Source organism: Corvus brachyrhynchos, unplaced genomic scaffold (assembly GCF_000691975.1).
Source record: "Corvus brachyrhynchos isolate BGI_N302 unplaced genomic scaffold, ASM69197v1 scaffold17, whole genome shotgun sequence".
In the NCBI taxonomy this organism is placed as follows: Eukaryota; Metazoa; Chordata; class Aves; order Passeriformes; family Corvidae; genus Corvus; species Corvus brachyrhynchos.
The window spans coordinates 8,481,749-8,498,027 of NW_008240046.1; the positions used below are offsets into that span (position 1 = coordinate 8,481,749).

The 16,279-nt window shown below is 37.3% G+C and overlaps 1 protein-coding gene across 8 annotated transcripts in view; it reads right to left on the minus strand.

Annotated features, from left to right (window-relative positions):
* Positions 1 to 16,279, minus strand: part of DLC1 (DLC1 Rho GTPase activating protein) — a 219,937-nt gene that overhangs the window by 83,969 nt on the left and 119,689 nt on the right. The window contains exon 1 of one of the 8 annotated variants that reach the window (XM_017744516.1): positions 15,328 to 15,601. The exons of the other annotated variants lie outside the window; for them this stretch is intronic. Coding sequence (XP_017600005.1) covers positions 15,328 to 15,442 — 115 coding nt within the window. The 5' untranslated portion in view covers positions 15,443 to 15,601. Of the gene's footprint in view, positions 1 to 15,327; positions 15,602 to 16,279 lie in introns of those variants that run through there. 8 annotated transcript variants of the gene reach the window in all.

Genomic DNA, 16,279 nt, shown 5'->3' on the forward strand with positions numbered 1-16,279 from the left:
GCTGAACAGCATGGAATTTGCAAGTAAGACTCTTCTGGAAAGGGTGGTCTTATGTTAGGTGTAAAAGGTAAAAACTGCTGAATGTGCAGATTTTTCTTCTTGGTCTTTCCTTGGACAATTGCATTTCAAAGTTGGAAGTGTTATTTCTGTGTACATATGTAGAGTACTGGAATGGCAGCAGAACTACACATGGGGCTTCCAGCATGAAAGGACTTTCTGTATTGATTCTGGGCAAGAGAAAAGGAAAACTTGCTCATGTATCGTGGGTTTCTTCTAGTGTTACTATCACTTTGCTATTGAATATTTGTTGTAATTCCATTAAAATTAACAATGCTCTCTTTGATAAGAAAACCTGTTCAGCTACAGTATGGTGCATGGCATGCTTCAGATTGAGTCTGTGAGAAAAGGAAAAATATTTTGGGGAAGGACTTCCCTGCAATATTCAACACAACATATTGGATTATATGATGTTCCCAACCTCACTTAAGCTGTGAATTATACTAAAAATTCCTTAATGGTGAAGAAAATTTAAATACAATTGAAATTGGTGTCCTGCTAATGAAAAGGCAAAGTTTATTTCCTGCTTATGCCAGTTCACCAGTTCCAAGTATTAATTATCCTGTACCCATAAAATAAGTATTTTTATGTAATGTATTTGGCTTTTTAGTAGAAAAATTTAATCTAGTAAACAAATGAAACATCAGGGGAGGGGGGAAGTGTGATTTTTTTCTCATTATAACTTAACTCTGGTATACTGATTTATTTGTGGTAGTCATAAGTACAAGAAGTGTTTTCAGGATGACAACACAAATTCCTCTGAGACTAGTTTTTTGGACAGATTGAAGATGTTTCATGAGAATTTTTTTGAAAAGTGTTAGGCAAATGGGAGAGCATGTGTCAGTCAAGCATATAAGATTCAGTCTCAGTATAGGAATTTTATTTCCATTTCCTCTTTTTGTATGAGTTATCAGTATTCTGTTGTTCTAGCTTTCTTCAAAAATCTATGCCTGGGGAATGTTACTGCTAAAAGCTCCAGGTTTTTGCGACATTCCAGGAGGAATCAGATGTCTGATGGCAATTAAGAACCTGAAGTCAAATCCAGTTTCATGGAATTACCCATAAGAGTGATGATGATGATGACCCTACTTTCCTTCTGCTTCAAGACCAAGTGCTTGTTTTGGTCTTGCCTTTAATTTCATTATATGCCAGCATTTACACAAATAGGAAAAAAACAGAGAACAAATCCATGTGGAGACTTTAGTTATGCTGTTAAATGTACAGGAGAAGGTGTTTCCACTCCCCAGCTCTTTGGTTATTTAGAAACATACAAATAGAGGAAACAAAAGATAAAAAGCCCACACTTGTCTGGGTGCAAAATGCAGTCTGTTTTCAAGAACAACTATAAATTAATTTTGGTCCCATGAAACTATTCCTGCTTTTATAAATTCCTCTTATAGTTCTGAATAGTATTCTAGTATTTCTCATGCTTTCTAGTAAGCATTAGTGGTAAAATAAGCAGGTGTGTAATCTAACCTTATCTTCTTTGAGAATACAGGAAAAAATATCAATGAAAGTTCTGGTGTACTCCTATGTATAGCCAAACATCTGTGCTGCTCCTCATTTCCACTCATGTCCTTTTAATTTAATGAGTTATGACCAGCCAAAAAAAAAAAAAAAAAAAAAGAACAAAATAATTAAAAAGTATAAGATGTACAGAACAGTAGGTTTTAGTAATATTTTTAATTTGACACCATTTTTGTAATAAAGTTCATTGTGTGTATTTTTAAGAACTAAGAAACTGTACTATAGTCATCTGTGTGGGGTTTTTTTTTGCTATGCCTTTTGTGGTACTGGAATTAACATTTTTATTGAACTGTCTTTAAAATATTTTTAAAAAATCATAGTTTCTAATATTTTTATTTAAATATTTTCTTTAAATACTCTTACTTCTTAAAAATAAATTTTCCTAGTGGTCTAATTCTGATCTCTTTCTTGCAACACATTATACATTATGTAAGCTTTCTGCCATTCAAAAAAGAGTCAGGCTTGCTCATTGCTGTGAACCTCTGTCCTAAGGCAAAATTTCATTTACGGCACTGTCACTCTATGGAGAGATGTATAAGTTAGTGCCCAGCACCTGTTCCAGACATTGCATGAACATATGGTGTTGTCTATCCTTGTCACAAACAATTTTCTACTTCTTGTTGTGAACTGGCCCCTGGCAGAAAATTGAAATGGTGGGAATTAAATGGTTTGATGCACTGAAGACAAAGGAAGAACCAGAGTGAGTGATCTTAAAATGGGCAGAGAAGAGTTAAATCCCTGTGAAGATTTCCCCAGGTGGTAAATACTGAAACCTCATGTTTGAAATTACATCTTGCTGTCGTAGCTCCAAAGAAATGGAACCAGATGTGCTCATCATTACCCATCAGGCCACCATGCCAAGCTAATTTTGCCAAATAGCCCAAATATACACAAAGCTGTAATGACCTTTAATTCCTAACAGCTTCAGTAGATCTTATTAAAAGCAGTGGTGGGCTCAGGGATCAGAAACTACTGGTTTCAGCTTTCAAATGGGCTGTGTGAGGATGCTAACCCCAATGACACTACAATATAAGATGTCTTATGAGCAAAAGAAGTATTATAAATAGTACTAATTAAAACACGGAAGAAGAAGATGAACTTGTGAAAGAAGTAAGACAAGTTTCTCACCGATCATTTTTCTTTTTTGCAGTCTGAGGAAAAAAAATAAAGAGAGGAGATTGTCATTTCTGTTCTTAAACACATAGATCTGATGGATGATAGAGCAATATAGGAATTCAGAGAGAGGGATAGTGGGAAAAGAATTAGGTTTTATGGTCACCCATAAATGTTGCAGTGGCAGTAAAGTGTAAGGGTACATGGCACAAGCATTTCTACTTAGGTTTGTAAAATAATTTCTACTTCTCATAGTAGTTGGAAAGATTGAGAAATGTGGACTACCTTTTTAACGGTCCTTAAAATCTCATAAAAATACCTATCTTCAATACACTGATATTCTGTTGCACTACATTCTTTCCTCAGTGAAGTTATTGTTGCTTTCACAGCAGCAAAATTCCTTACTCCTAGTAAGATAGAAGCTATTTAAATTCTCTGAAATGGGAAAGTATTTCCATTTGAGATCATCTGACTTTATTGATTCACATCCAATAGCCTATTACAAGATACTGAAGAAAATTCCAAGTTAAGCTCAGTAGCAATTTGATTTGATCAACAAATTGAGATGTTTAATTTCTAGTCTGATATCTAATTTTTCCACTTTCACTGGGTGTCCATTGTTTTAGGGGTTCTGCATACTCAGTTGAAGAAAAAAATCTCCAAAGGATTATAACATAATTATACACTGGTCAGCTTCAGTGAGGTTAACATACCATGGAACATGACCGTGCATATACTTCACTGCACTACGACATTTCTAAGGGGTACAGAAGGAGGTTTCTCTTGAAATTGTACAAAGTGAACACAGGTAATATTTTACTCTGTCAGGTTGCAGGCCAAAACCTTAAAGCCTATAGATGACAACATATGCCCATAAGAAATAGAATAGATTTTATCAAGTGCTTTCAAAGAACAGACTCAAACTGAAAAGTGGCTTCAAGTTATCTTAAAAGCTGCCATGGCTGGGAAATAAGCCAAGGAATCTGTGTTTCTGTAATACTTGTGCTGATGCCAGTGATAAATATTTGTGCAGTCATTTTCCCTCCCTTGAATTTCCCTCCCTCCTTCGCTTGAAGTATTTGAGTGCTTGCTTGAGGGTCCTAACAGACCACAGATAATTTCATCTTGCAGTGAACAAGAGTCAAAATCAAATTACAGAGGTTACTACTAGAGTATGAAAATTCAGAAAATAGATATCTGAACTCATAAATTAAAATGAAACATATAGAATTCTCAGATGTTGTGCAAGTTACTGTGTGAGATTTTATGGGATTTATTATGTAGAAGGTTAGAGCTGCTGATCATAGTATTCTTTTTGGCCTCAGAAAGGGAACTGTGGCTATTCCATATGATCTGAGATGAAAAAAAATGAACTCACAGTCAGCTAGCAAAGAGCTGTCAGGGAATTCTGGAATGACCCCAAAATTAGATTTAAAGGCAAGGAACAATCTTAGTGGAGAACCTAAAAAATTCTGAGTATGAGATTATTTTTGCCTAAGAATTCTTCCTATCTCATTCACTTTATTGTAGAAATCCAGAAGAGTAATCAACATAGCAAGAAGCATATATATGTATGTATGTATGCGTGCACTGTATGTGCTAATATCTACTAGACTGAAAATATCATATGGAAACACCATCTTCCTTTTCTTTGTTGCTACAACTGTGAAAAAACCCCTCTAATTCTGGCTAAAAGATTAAATGTCTGGATTTTATCAATACCGTAAGCCTCATTAGGTTCTCAGGCTTCTAAAATATGTGGTGTGCAGAAGAATATGGTCAGCACTTCTGTATTAGTGAAGTTGTAAATATGTCCATTCAGCAAATTCTTGCAGCAGAAAAACAAACAAATTCATCAACATAAATGTATGCTTGCAATCCTGTTTGTCTTGGTTCTGCACAATGAGAGATTTTTAGGCAGCACCTCATGTTAGGAAAAAGACAACAGTTTTTCTTCTTCAGATCTGTTACATTAAATTCTGTCACTGTGTCATCAATTAAAAGCAGAAAGAAACAAAACCAGTGTCCTCCTTGACTTCAGCAACTGTCCTCAAAATTATTATCCAAGGTCTCTTAGCTTTTTGAAACCTACCAAATTTTCAGTTTAATCTGTCTTGTAGCAAGATCACTCAAATTTATATCTCCCCCCAATTTACTGAGCACTCTTTAACAAACTAATTGATAGTAAAGCAAACACTGTCTTAATCAGGTTGCTCAGAAAAGTTGCTTTCATTTGCATTGTGAAGCTTTTTGCTTTTCGTCTCTGTTCGAGGTTCAACAAAAATCAGGAATATTTGATGAACTGATCAGAGAAAACATGGCAGATGAATACTTGAAGATCTAATTTACCATCTTTAAATGAGCATGTTCAGGATGAAGAGAAGTAGGCACGGTAAGAGCTAGTATATCAAGGCAAGCACAACACACAAAGAAGCTGTGTACCTCACTGAGGGAAAAATAGACAAGAAGCAGATACAGAGAGAAAATATAAGACTGAGGTCAGGCTACTTTTGCAGCAGCCTTCTGGGAACACTTCACAGTCTTGTCTCTGTCCCCTCAGCTCTGAATACTGACTGCAAGGATGTGCAAATGATATTGCAAAGCACAAGAAAGTGTTATACAAGAATCTTGGATGGAAGTGAACTGCTTACTTAGCCTTTCGAAATCACACTTTCTTTTATATATTTCACAGATAGCTACCTGGAAGACCATCAGATTAATGAACAAAGTAAAAGCAAAAAAGACCATCTTGTACATTTAATGATATATTAAATATACATGAGAAAGCACAATTTTCTATTTTCCTCAATCTTATGGACCAGTACTGGTTAATTGCCTTGAGGTTTTCTGCTGTGACTGGCAGTGACAGGCAGTTATACGCCAAACCCTTCTTGCCTATGGCTCACCACAGCAGGCCAGCTGTTCCTTCAGCTCAGATGGCAGATACTTTGATACTGCAGGATGGCTGCCAAAGTAGAACTTCATTATCAAGTAGCTCTTGCATAAACTCTGAAAGAATGCTGTGAAATTTGAACAGAATACTGATAGAGACTAAGAGCGTTTTGGAGCATCAACAAAAAATCATCTAAAGCTGAACTGCCTTGTATTGGTTCTGTCTTATCTCTCTGCCAAATGAAATTGTATTGGTACACAGGAGAGACCTCAAAATGTGAAAGAAGAAGAGAAAAGCAGAATGTGGAGTTCCTTTATCCCCATGCCTTTTCAGCAATCAATTTCTATTAGTTCAGGTCCCTCAGAAAAATGTGCCAACCTCTCATCCCTATTTGCGAGAAACTGCAAAACATAAACTCTAATTTCTATTACAGTGTAATCCAAAAGCTAAAGTCATGGATAGGTTCTATTCTATTTTCACATAAGAGAACATGAGAAACTGAAGATGCATCTAAAGTCAAATCACAAGAGACTTGGTTGTGAAGTAGGATGAATTAAATAAAATCTTACCTTGTAGCATCTTTGCACATCTGGTCACAACTTTTTAATATATTACATTGAAAATTGCTTCTCAGATCTTATTACCCACTTGTGCCATTGTATTTTTTTCTGCTGCCCAACTAACTGACTGACTGGCTAGCTGTTATCAACTTCTTTTGTTCATTCTTTTTTTGTATGTTTAATTTACCACTTGGAAGTAGAATCTGCCTAAACATTCCTCTCCTATTATTTTTATTAGCTGCCTCTGTGTAAGATTAACACAGATATGTTCACCCTCAGACAAACACATCCCTAACTCCAAAAATAAACTAACTGACCTTCTCACAGTCTGGAAATACTGGTATCAATGAGCAAACTCCAGTACAGGGAGATATTTCCATCACTGGGATAATCTGGCCCATTTTTTGTTTTCCCACATTGCTGCAAGCTGGTGAACATGGCAGTGCAGGAGGAAGCTCAGTGGATCAATAAGTTCTCAGCCTGTGCTGGTCTGAGCAGCTGCTGCATTGTTTGGGTACATAGTACATACTTACATGGATTCTGAATTTACCTCCTCCTACTGAGCACTAACAGTGATTAACAGATTATAATGTCTTCGAAACAGGATTTACTTGATCTCAATTTCTTTCACAGTGCTAAGGGTACGGCAACAATTAGTGAATAAGGGTATTGATCAGTCAGGCAATCAATGTGCTGTGCTGTTTCTCTCTCTTTCATCCCCTCAAAAAATTTAAGTACATAGCTACATAAAATGCAAATGCAAGTTTAGTCACTTTTTGAAAATTCACTTCAACCTCTTAATAGGATGTACACCACAAGGAAAGCTGTTCTGCCAGCACTAGTGGGGAAAAGCTGAAGGAACTAGTCTTTGGAAATGGTTTAAATTATTGTAAAAGCAATTCTATAATGTAAAATTAGCAAATGTATAAGACATTTGTTGTCACCAAGATACTATACAGCTTCTTGAATATGTTGGGGTTTTTTCTGGTTTCGTTTTCTTTTTTTAAACTCCGTTTGTTGCCAAAGAACTATTCAGTGAGTTCCTAATGTGTAGCCTACAATATAAGTAGGCTCCCTCCTGTGTCTGCTCCAATAGTGGCATTCCCTTAGAGTAATAAATATGCTCTATATAGCAATTAGGTTTAGGCATGATTGTAAATCCAAAGTTCACAAGGTTGCCATTAATATTATCTTACATCCTTATTTCCTGTTGTCTTCATAGCTTAATATGTTTACTCTTAAATTAGAACATAATTAGCAAATCATATAGCTCATTTTTACTGAAAATAGCAGCTTGGTGAAATGCTTCTTATCATCTGGGGCTGACCTTCCCACAGACTGCATATCCTGGAACAGAGTATTGTAATAAGAGAAATCAGTTGTTTTGGATCTAGGCCAAAGACTAATTTAATTTCTCTGGCTGCCCCTCTCCTTTCCAGCTCTTCTCCCTGCTCTCCCCAGTAATACTCACATATGTGAATTGGAGTTAAGAAGTTGCAGTTGGTAAACAAAACAAAGACAAAACTGCTAAGAAGTTAATGAAAACATCAGTAAGTCATAGCATCTGGATCTCATCATCCACCTCTGACGTAAAGAAGATGTCCAGATGTTAGCAGAACTGTAGCAGTTGAAATATTTTGTGAGCAAGATTCCTTCCAAACAATCAGACACAAAGCAGTTCAGCACTTTCAGCAGTTTTTAGTAATGTTTCAAATACATAGTGGTCTTTTAGATGTGTAAAATGCCTGCCCAGTGCCGAAAGAATATTCAGTCTGGGGAGATGGGTCTGGGGATTGTGAGCCTTCCCTTTTGGTAAGTGCACACGAATGTTCAAAGAGCAGGAGAAGATGAGGCCTCCTGGTTGTCTGTCATTAGGCTAGACTTCTAGAAGAGACACAATGCTGCTTATCTTGTGCTATCCAGTGTTTAAGTCTAGAGTTTAACAATATCTACAATGATGAATTATAAAACTGGGCCTGGAGAGAGCAGACCGTACTTTTCACCTTTCTCACTCATTTTTAATCCCCATTTGACAACGTGTACTGCATACAAGCCTTGCATGCTGAAAAGTATAAATGATGAGGCTGGTTTCCTAACAGGTGGTTGCCAGGTGCATTGCATTTTTCCTTCCACTCCTGTCCAAGCTTCCTGATGGAACAGTGATATTTTTTCTCATTTGGATGCTCACTCTCCATTTGCAGAGTGACACAATTACTAAGTTCCTCTTGGACATGATGTGTGGACAACTCTGGGTGTGCTTCCTCCTTCCTTGGCCCATGCTAATAAAGAATCATTTCAGAGTCCCCAAGAAAACAGGGAAGTTATTGCTAAAAATTCCTAATTGCTGAAGTGTTCAGGGACTGGATTCTTCTTCTGCACATCCCTAAAATCTCAGTCAGGACAGGACATGGGCTTGCTAGCTGATTGCTGCAGTCCTAAAACTGGCTACAAGGACTGTGGAAAAAAACCAGAATACTGAAAAAAGGGTGTATTTCCATAATCCTCTCCAGCTGCTGAAATTTGAATGCATGAGGATTTTGTAGCAACCACTTTTACAATATGCCTAGTATACTGTGTTCTTATTGTAAACTTGGACTAAACAGTGCCATTCTTGTAGCCTGACTATAGAAATGATGGTGGAAGTCCATGAGAAAAATGCTTAAAATTTCACTAATGGAGGAAAATGGCAAAGTCATACATAAAACTTCCCAATTGTCCAGTCTCCCAACAGTGCAATTTATCTCTGTCGTATGAAAATATTTATTACAAACAGGCAAAGTGACAGAGTATGCACACATTCTCTTCCCTTTGAGAGCTCCAACCTCTTTTGGTATTAGACTTCAAATTAGAAGCATGAGAGGGTTGGAAACAAGGCACTCCAGTAGCCAGAAATAAACAGCACCAGTTTCACTACAGGCACCTACAACCTTTCTGGAATTTCTCTACATTTACATGTAGAGATTAAGAAATTAAGAGAAAGAACATGGAACAAGAATCCAATGATGCATTTAATTCCAAATGCCATTTTGAATGAGTATTTTGACTGAGGGACTTTGCCTTAAATGAATTACAGTCATTCCCTGATAAAAACACCAATGCTAAAAAAGGCATAATCTATATATCATATTGGAATTTAGTGTGGCAATATTTAAAAAAATTAAACAAGCACGTGCTATTTATGAAATACATTATTTCTGATTTCATTTGATATCTGAATTTGAAAGATGTGAAGAATAATAAACCACAAGAATGAAACTGATGTTTTCTCAAAAAAACATGCTTACACTATAAGCTTGCTTAATAATTATATGGATAACAGCAAAGCTCATGAGCACTCTCAAAGGGAGGAGACTTGATATGATAATGATATTTAATCATTCGACCAAAATAAATTATTCATTTGTTTTGCACTAGATGTGCTGCTACACTTGCTTTATTATAGATATAGCTCCTTTAGTTATCAGACAACTGTTGTTTACTGTTTTCCTGTTTCTTTTCCATAAATTACAGTCTCTTTACAAATATGTATGAAATCAATAGGTGATCATGCTCCACATCATAATAGCCTGAGTAAAGCACCAAACCTCTTGGAGATTGTCTCCAGATTGGGGGTCAGTAATTTGCTAAAAATGCTGATAGAGACAAACAGTGATATATCTGAAACTATATATCAAGTGGTCTTGAGTTCTGCAACATACCCATTTTTTAAGACCTTATTTCACCTACACACACTGTAAATCTTTCTCCAATCTCAGAACAAAGCAAACACTTCAAGAAGTAATTTCTCTTCTGCATGAGCATAAATTTTGGGGACAGTTGAAATGCAGTGCAAAATTCTTCACCTTAACTTGGGGCTTAAAAAAATTTCAAAGGATAAAAATTCCTTTCTTTCCTTCCTTTACTTGCTATAGATAGCTACAGACATACTTTGAAGTATAAGCAATATCTGGGAAATGTTTAAGAATTATTAAATATATATATATACTCACAGACTTCATAATCTGTACATGGGTATGCTTTAAGGCATCAGAGGTAAGAGCAAAGTATATGAGAAAACAACAATTATAAATCCAGTGGAAATATAGGGATGTTGATAATGGAGAACAAATTAGGCATCAACAAGAACAGAGAGTAGGCAGCAGATGCACACAGTGTTCCTAGACAAGCCCTGCAAATTGATAATGGCCAGTAGACAGAAAAGCTTAAATAATGTATAATTCTAGCTAATCATCATAAATTAAAGAATAAAAGGTCTACCCAAAGGGTCCTGCAGAGAAAATTTTCATAAGGAGACTCAAAAATAACCTAGCCTGTACTAAAACCATGAAAACTAGATGGAAGTTGACTGATAGTCTTCTAAAAGGAATCTAAATGGAAATGAGTTGTTTGATGGGATTACTTTTTCTCCAATCCCAGAGTTCTCTCTCTGGCTACATCTTTATCAACAACTTACACAGACTTATAGAATCTTTCCAGATGATTCAAGTACTAGCAAAATAGGCATAATGAGAATTGGTCTGTAACAGATCTTGGAAATTGAGTAATTCAGCATTTCTTTGGCAATTAACAAAAAACAAAACGAAGAAAAACAATGGTGGCAAAAGCCCACTTAAGTAGGCTAAAAGGTACAAATTAAATTAATTTCTGGGATAAATACATGTTGAGAAGTTTTAGTGAACTTCAAATTAGAAAAAAAATGACAGTTGAATATGAGAGATGGTAAGTAGGTAAATAAACAATATAATTTCAAACAGAATAGCTGAAAGTTTATTTTTAAAATAACATATAAAAAAATGTTTTACCTCAGACTTTCAATGACTAAGCTACTGCAGCAAAACTGTCAGTAATTCACCAACACCAGACTACCTACACATTCTTTTTTTTGTCTATGATACCAGAATTTCAGAAGACAATGCAACTTTTGCACCATAAAACAACCCCATTTTTTTAAAAGAGAGGCACATTAGCAGTCAGTTTTACTCAGTGTCTGATCATGTATTCCAAAAAATGCTGGTGAAAATGAAAAAGCCAGGATCTTTAGTCATGTTGTATGGTGAACATAATGGCTCTTAGTACAATGCAGATAAATGCTATATTGGGTCATGCAAATTCAGACAACAGTGAAGGCACTAGGAGAAATCTGTCTACAATGTTTTGAGGTCATGTGCATTTGAGAGCTGAGAATGATGCTTCCTGTTCTGTGAAACCTCATTCTGTGCTGCTGCCCTTCTTGTGCATGAAATCCTGGTCTCTTTGGGAGGTCTGTCCACTGAAGAAGCCAGAATGTTCTTCCCTTCCCAGCTGAGGATGTGGTCTGACATTAGTAAGAGGAATTAACTGGGAACTCCAAAGGAAATATATCTATTTCTTGTGAATGCAGTAACAAGAAAAGTTACAATTTTCATATTGCCTATTTGGGGGCTCTCTAAACTTAAGTCTTATTCTTTGTCATTTTTTGCTGTTCACTCCACTACCCCAAATTGTTTCTCACCTCTACTGAGCATTTTAGATGTCCCAGAAACTGAAAATGTTTAATGATTTACCTAATGAATAATTTTCCACATTTTAAGATCACCAGATATGACTATAAATGTGTCTAGATGTTCTTTGTCTACATAAACTGAGAAGAAGGTAAAAAGACAGAATGGAAAACCATGATCTGTGCTGCTGTGATGTGACTATGCTGAGCTGCAGCTCACTGCTCCTCAGGACAGGTGTTTTGTAAATATACACCATATTTATATGCCATACCAAATTTATACAACAGTAACAATAGATCACAATATGGTATAATAATATACCACATTTATACGAGTGTGCTCCACCCCAGCAGGCTGAACCACAGGCTGTTCTGCCACGTGATAAGATGGCACAGGCAGTAACTCAGGCCTGGTGTTGGGGTTCGAAAGCAACATGAGGATGCTGCTCTACAGTGCCCAGAGTAGGAGAGCACACAGAGGTGATCTGAGAGGGCGGTCCGCATTCATTTGCATTCCTTTACTGCACCCACTCAAAATCAAAGTGGTTTTAGCTACAGTCATTTAATTCCATACAATTTTAATAAGAGCATCTCAAATATTTTTGATACCTTTTGCACAGGACTATTGCTCCCTTTCTTTTGTGTCAGTAAGACTACATGACCATAGCATCCTTGAATGATAGAGTGGTTTAGGTTGGAAGGGACTTTAAAGATCATCTAGTTCCAATCCCCTACCATGGGCAGGGGCACCTTCCACTAGACCAGGTTGCTCAAAGCCCCATCCAGCCCTGTCTCAAACACCTCCAGGGATGGGGAGTCCACAGCCTCTCTGGGCAACCTGTTCCAGCACCTCCCTACCCTTATAGTACAGAATTTCTTCCTAATATCTAGTGTAAACCTACTGTCTTTCAGCTTAAGTCCATTACCCCTTGTTTTTTCACTATATGCCCCTGTGAAAAGTTCCTCTCCAGCTTTCTTGTAAGCCCCTTTTAGATACTGGAAGGCTGCTACGAGGTCTTCCCAAAGTCTTTTCTTCTCCAGCCATTCTTATCTAATGGAAAAAACATTTTCCATGATATATTTCCTACTTAGCAAGTAGATAGTACTCCCTGTTTGATGATGATATCAAATTATATTTCATGAAGTGCTACTTCTGTGCGCAGGCTAGAAGGATGTTTTGAAGGCAAAACATTTACTTTGTCTTGAATATGCCATGAAGACTACATATTTCATATTTTCTTCTTTCTTTTGCAAATAATGTGGGTTTTTTTTTAAAGGCATGTCCTGATAACACAAATTGCTGATCTAAGAGGATTTCTCCTTTCAGTGTCATGACCCTTCTTGACCATTTTCAGGTAGTCAGCAGTTTAAACTGCTGATATCCTGGAGAACAAACAGAACAGCAACACAACTTGCTGTTTTGTTTCTCTTCCTGAATCTCTTGTTCATGAAGTATTTTCTGGAATACACCCTGATATCTATTCCAACTACATGCTGTACTTCTTATTGGGGGTTTAGCTTGATGATTTTTGGATCTTGTGACTGACAGCAGCCCAAACATACTGGTGGACTGACAAGTCTACATCACCAGCACAGCCTGGAAAATGGAACTGTCACTGTTTTTAAGGGTCCTCTAACATCTAAGCCTTGTATTGATAAAAGCTGTGATGGCTCATAACCAGATGCCAAGTAGAATAAAAACATGCCGACCCTTATCAGCGCAGCTGAAGGGGCTAAAGGGTTCACGTTCACTCCCCGTTTCTAGGAATGTGACAGAATCTCCAGAAATATAATTAGCAGTTGTTTAGCCTCCAAATATTTGATAATCATATGTAAGGTTAAATATATACATTTATCAAGGTTTCTTTGTATCCTGATAAAATCTGCATACTTTCATATGTAGGTCACATTCTGAAGGTATAAATTACATATCATTATATGCTGTCCTGTGTCAGCTGATGAGAGGAAAACAATTTTATAGAAGACAGTTGGTAGCAGTTGTAGTACGTGGACACAGGCCAGAGGTACTTGGAGTCTGCTGATGCAAATGCCATTCTGAACTTAATGATAAAGTAAAAAGCGTACTTCAAAGCATTCACATAAACATCTCTAACAGGTAGAATGGCACTGAATGTCAGGGTAAACTAGTGTCTAGCTGACTGGGCAACATGCAGATTAAACAAAGGCTGACTTGGCCCCCTTTTATAGATTTGTCTAACATCCATGCCTTTTCACTCAGAATTTCTCTCCTCTCAGTGCTTCTTCCAGTGAAGTTTCAGAAATGTCCTGAACATCAGGACCTGTGTTGTGACTGCTGCTCCATGCCCTGCAGTGGTTAAGGCTACCAAAGACACCCAGTTTTATAACACACCTTTGAGAGATGAAGTGGACTGTCTGCCCAGTTCCTTTTGCTGTGGAGAGAGGTTAATGTCCAGTGCTTTTATGACACTGCCATATTTGTGACCACCTACTGAGCACTAAAGTAAATGTGATGCCCCCATCTCCTGTGACCATGAGGTTTTACTGTAAAATAGTGGTAAAGCTGAGTTCCTCTGCCTAGGAAACTCACTGTCCTTTGCCATCTATGGGAACAGGCACAGAATTAATCCAGTCACTAACACAAGTGGGCAGAACAAGGTTTTTATGAGTAGGTCTAATTCAGAGCAGATTTTTGCCCATGTGTTTCTTTATAGGCAATGGCCACTCACTGCCTGATTACCCAATGTAATCAGTTTTGGAATTAGTGCTCAACTAAATGTTATGCACTTAGCTACTCTTATTTCTCCAAAACATAAATGCAGGAGAGTGATGTAAACTTTCAGTTTACATTAGTAGACCATAAAGTCTGCCTCTTGGTCATCTCATTCTTGATCTTATCATTACTCACATTTCTCCTCCCTCATTCACTCCCCCTGGAATAAACCACCCCCACTGTAAGTATACAAACAAACCAAAATGATCCCTCTGGCAGTCACACCCATTGTGCATTTCTGCTGACTTCTTTGAAACCTCTAAATGCTGCAAAATAAAAGTAACAACCCCAGCAGGGTGAATGAGAAGCATTCATCTGACAGACAATAAGAGAAGAGAAAAATAAAGTGAGTTAAATTATCTTCTTCTCCAACCCTCTATGATGGTCTGACTCGAGTTTTTGAGTATTTGCAAGTCAAAATAAAAATGTGGACTGAAACTATATAGATGGCTGGTAATTTGTATCTCAGAAGCCTAGCTCTGGCATACCTGACACTCACTTGGAGTGCACAGTACTGAAATCCTTGCCAGAGGAAATACCAGTAATTGCTCAGTGCACAGCCCAGATATTCCAACTGACACACTCCTTGGCTACAAAACGCTCCGTAACGCAACTCACTGAAGCACATCACGGCAGTAAAGCACAAGCTCTGACCCAATAGCAAAATAAAATGCTTCAGCACGCTTTAGTCTGAGGAGTTTGTGCCATAATACTGAACCAAAATTCGCTGCTGCTTTTCTTTTAACCGAAGTTTGTCTCATCTAGTTAGAGGAGCACATACAGCTCCACCCTAGGCACCGCACAGATGTAACATGACACACAAACAAAAGGCTGGAGAAATACTCAGAGGCTACACCGATACATATGCAAATGATACCACTAATTACTGTTATAGGTTTTGATCCCTTATGAATTTTAAAATATATTTATGTAATGTCCTTCTCACCTGCCAGTCGTCTGTCTCTCGTGTTTTTCCAGATAACATCCAAGGCTCTAGCAGTGGAGTCCCTGATATGATCACTAAATGATCTCCTCAGAGGGGCTTTCACCGGGTGATGCATAATGCAGATCGATCACACTTCCAGGTCAAACGACTGTAGCTTAGCCCCAGGAAAAAGGGCATTCTCTGCCCGGGGATCTGTTTGGATTTCTCTTTGCCAGGCAGGCAGGTTGTTACTTTATATAATTTGTCATCAGCCTTGTGGAGCTTTTCCTTGAAGAGTCAGGCATTGCAGTTCTCACTGCGGATGCAGGAAAGCTCAGACTGCAGCCAGCCTACTGGAAAGCTGCCAAAATCTTACATCTGGAACAGTTTACAAATGAGCTAACGATACAGTCATTTAGATTTGGGGCTTTATTTGTGGATATCTATACTATTCTACCTTCCTGTTTAATCAAATAACTTACCAGGCACATACTTGCATGCTCATTTATTAGGACAATATTTCCCTGCTTAGCTGATATTTCAGGTAATCTTTCATGTTTGGACACGAAAAAGGTAAGAAATAGAAGAGAGATAAAGTAATTTTAAGTATTTAGAGGTCAGGTATTTTATTTCGTTACCATATCTTTTCTTGCATTTTACCCTAGCTAAGACATAGAATAGGGCCCGATTCTGAGTTCCATATATTTAATACTTCATGACAGTGCACTAATGAAAGAATGGAAATACAAAAATGAGAGGAAAAGGGGAGATAAGAAAAAAGAGAGGGAACTAAGCCTCCACATCTTTGCTGAGTGGAAAGATAAGTTCCCATATGAAAAATGTTTATGAATGTAACAGAGATTAATAGTCACAGTAAATTAAGCCATTTGACCTTGCTTGTTTTGACCTTTTAAATTGATTACTATGTCCTGTGGCTTCCCTGAGGGAGAAAGGGAGAAATAAAATGGTATCT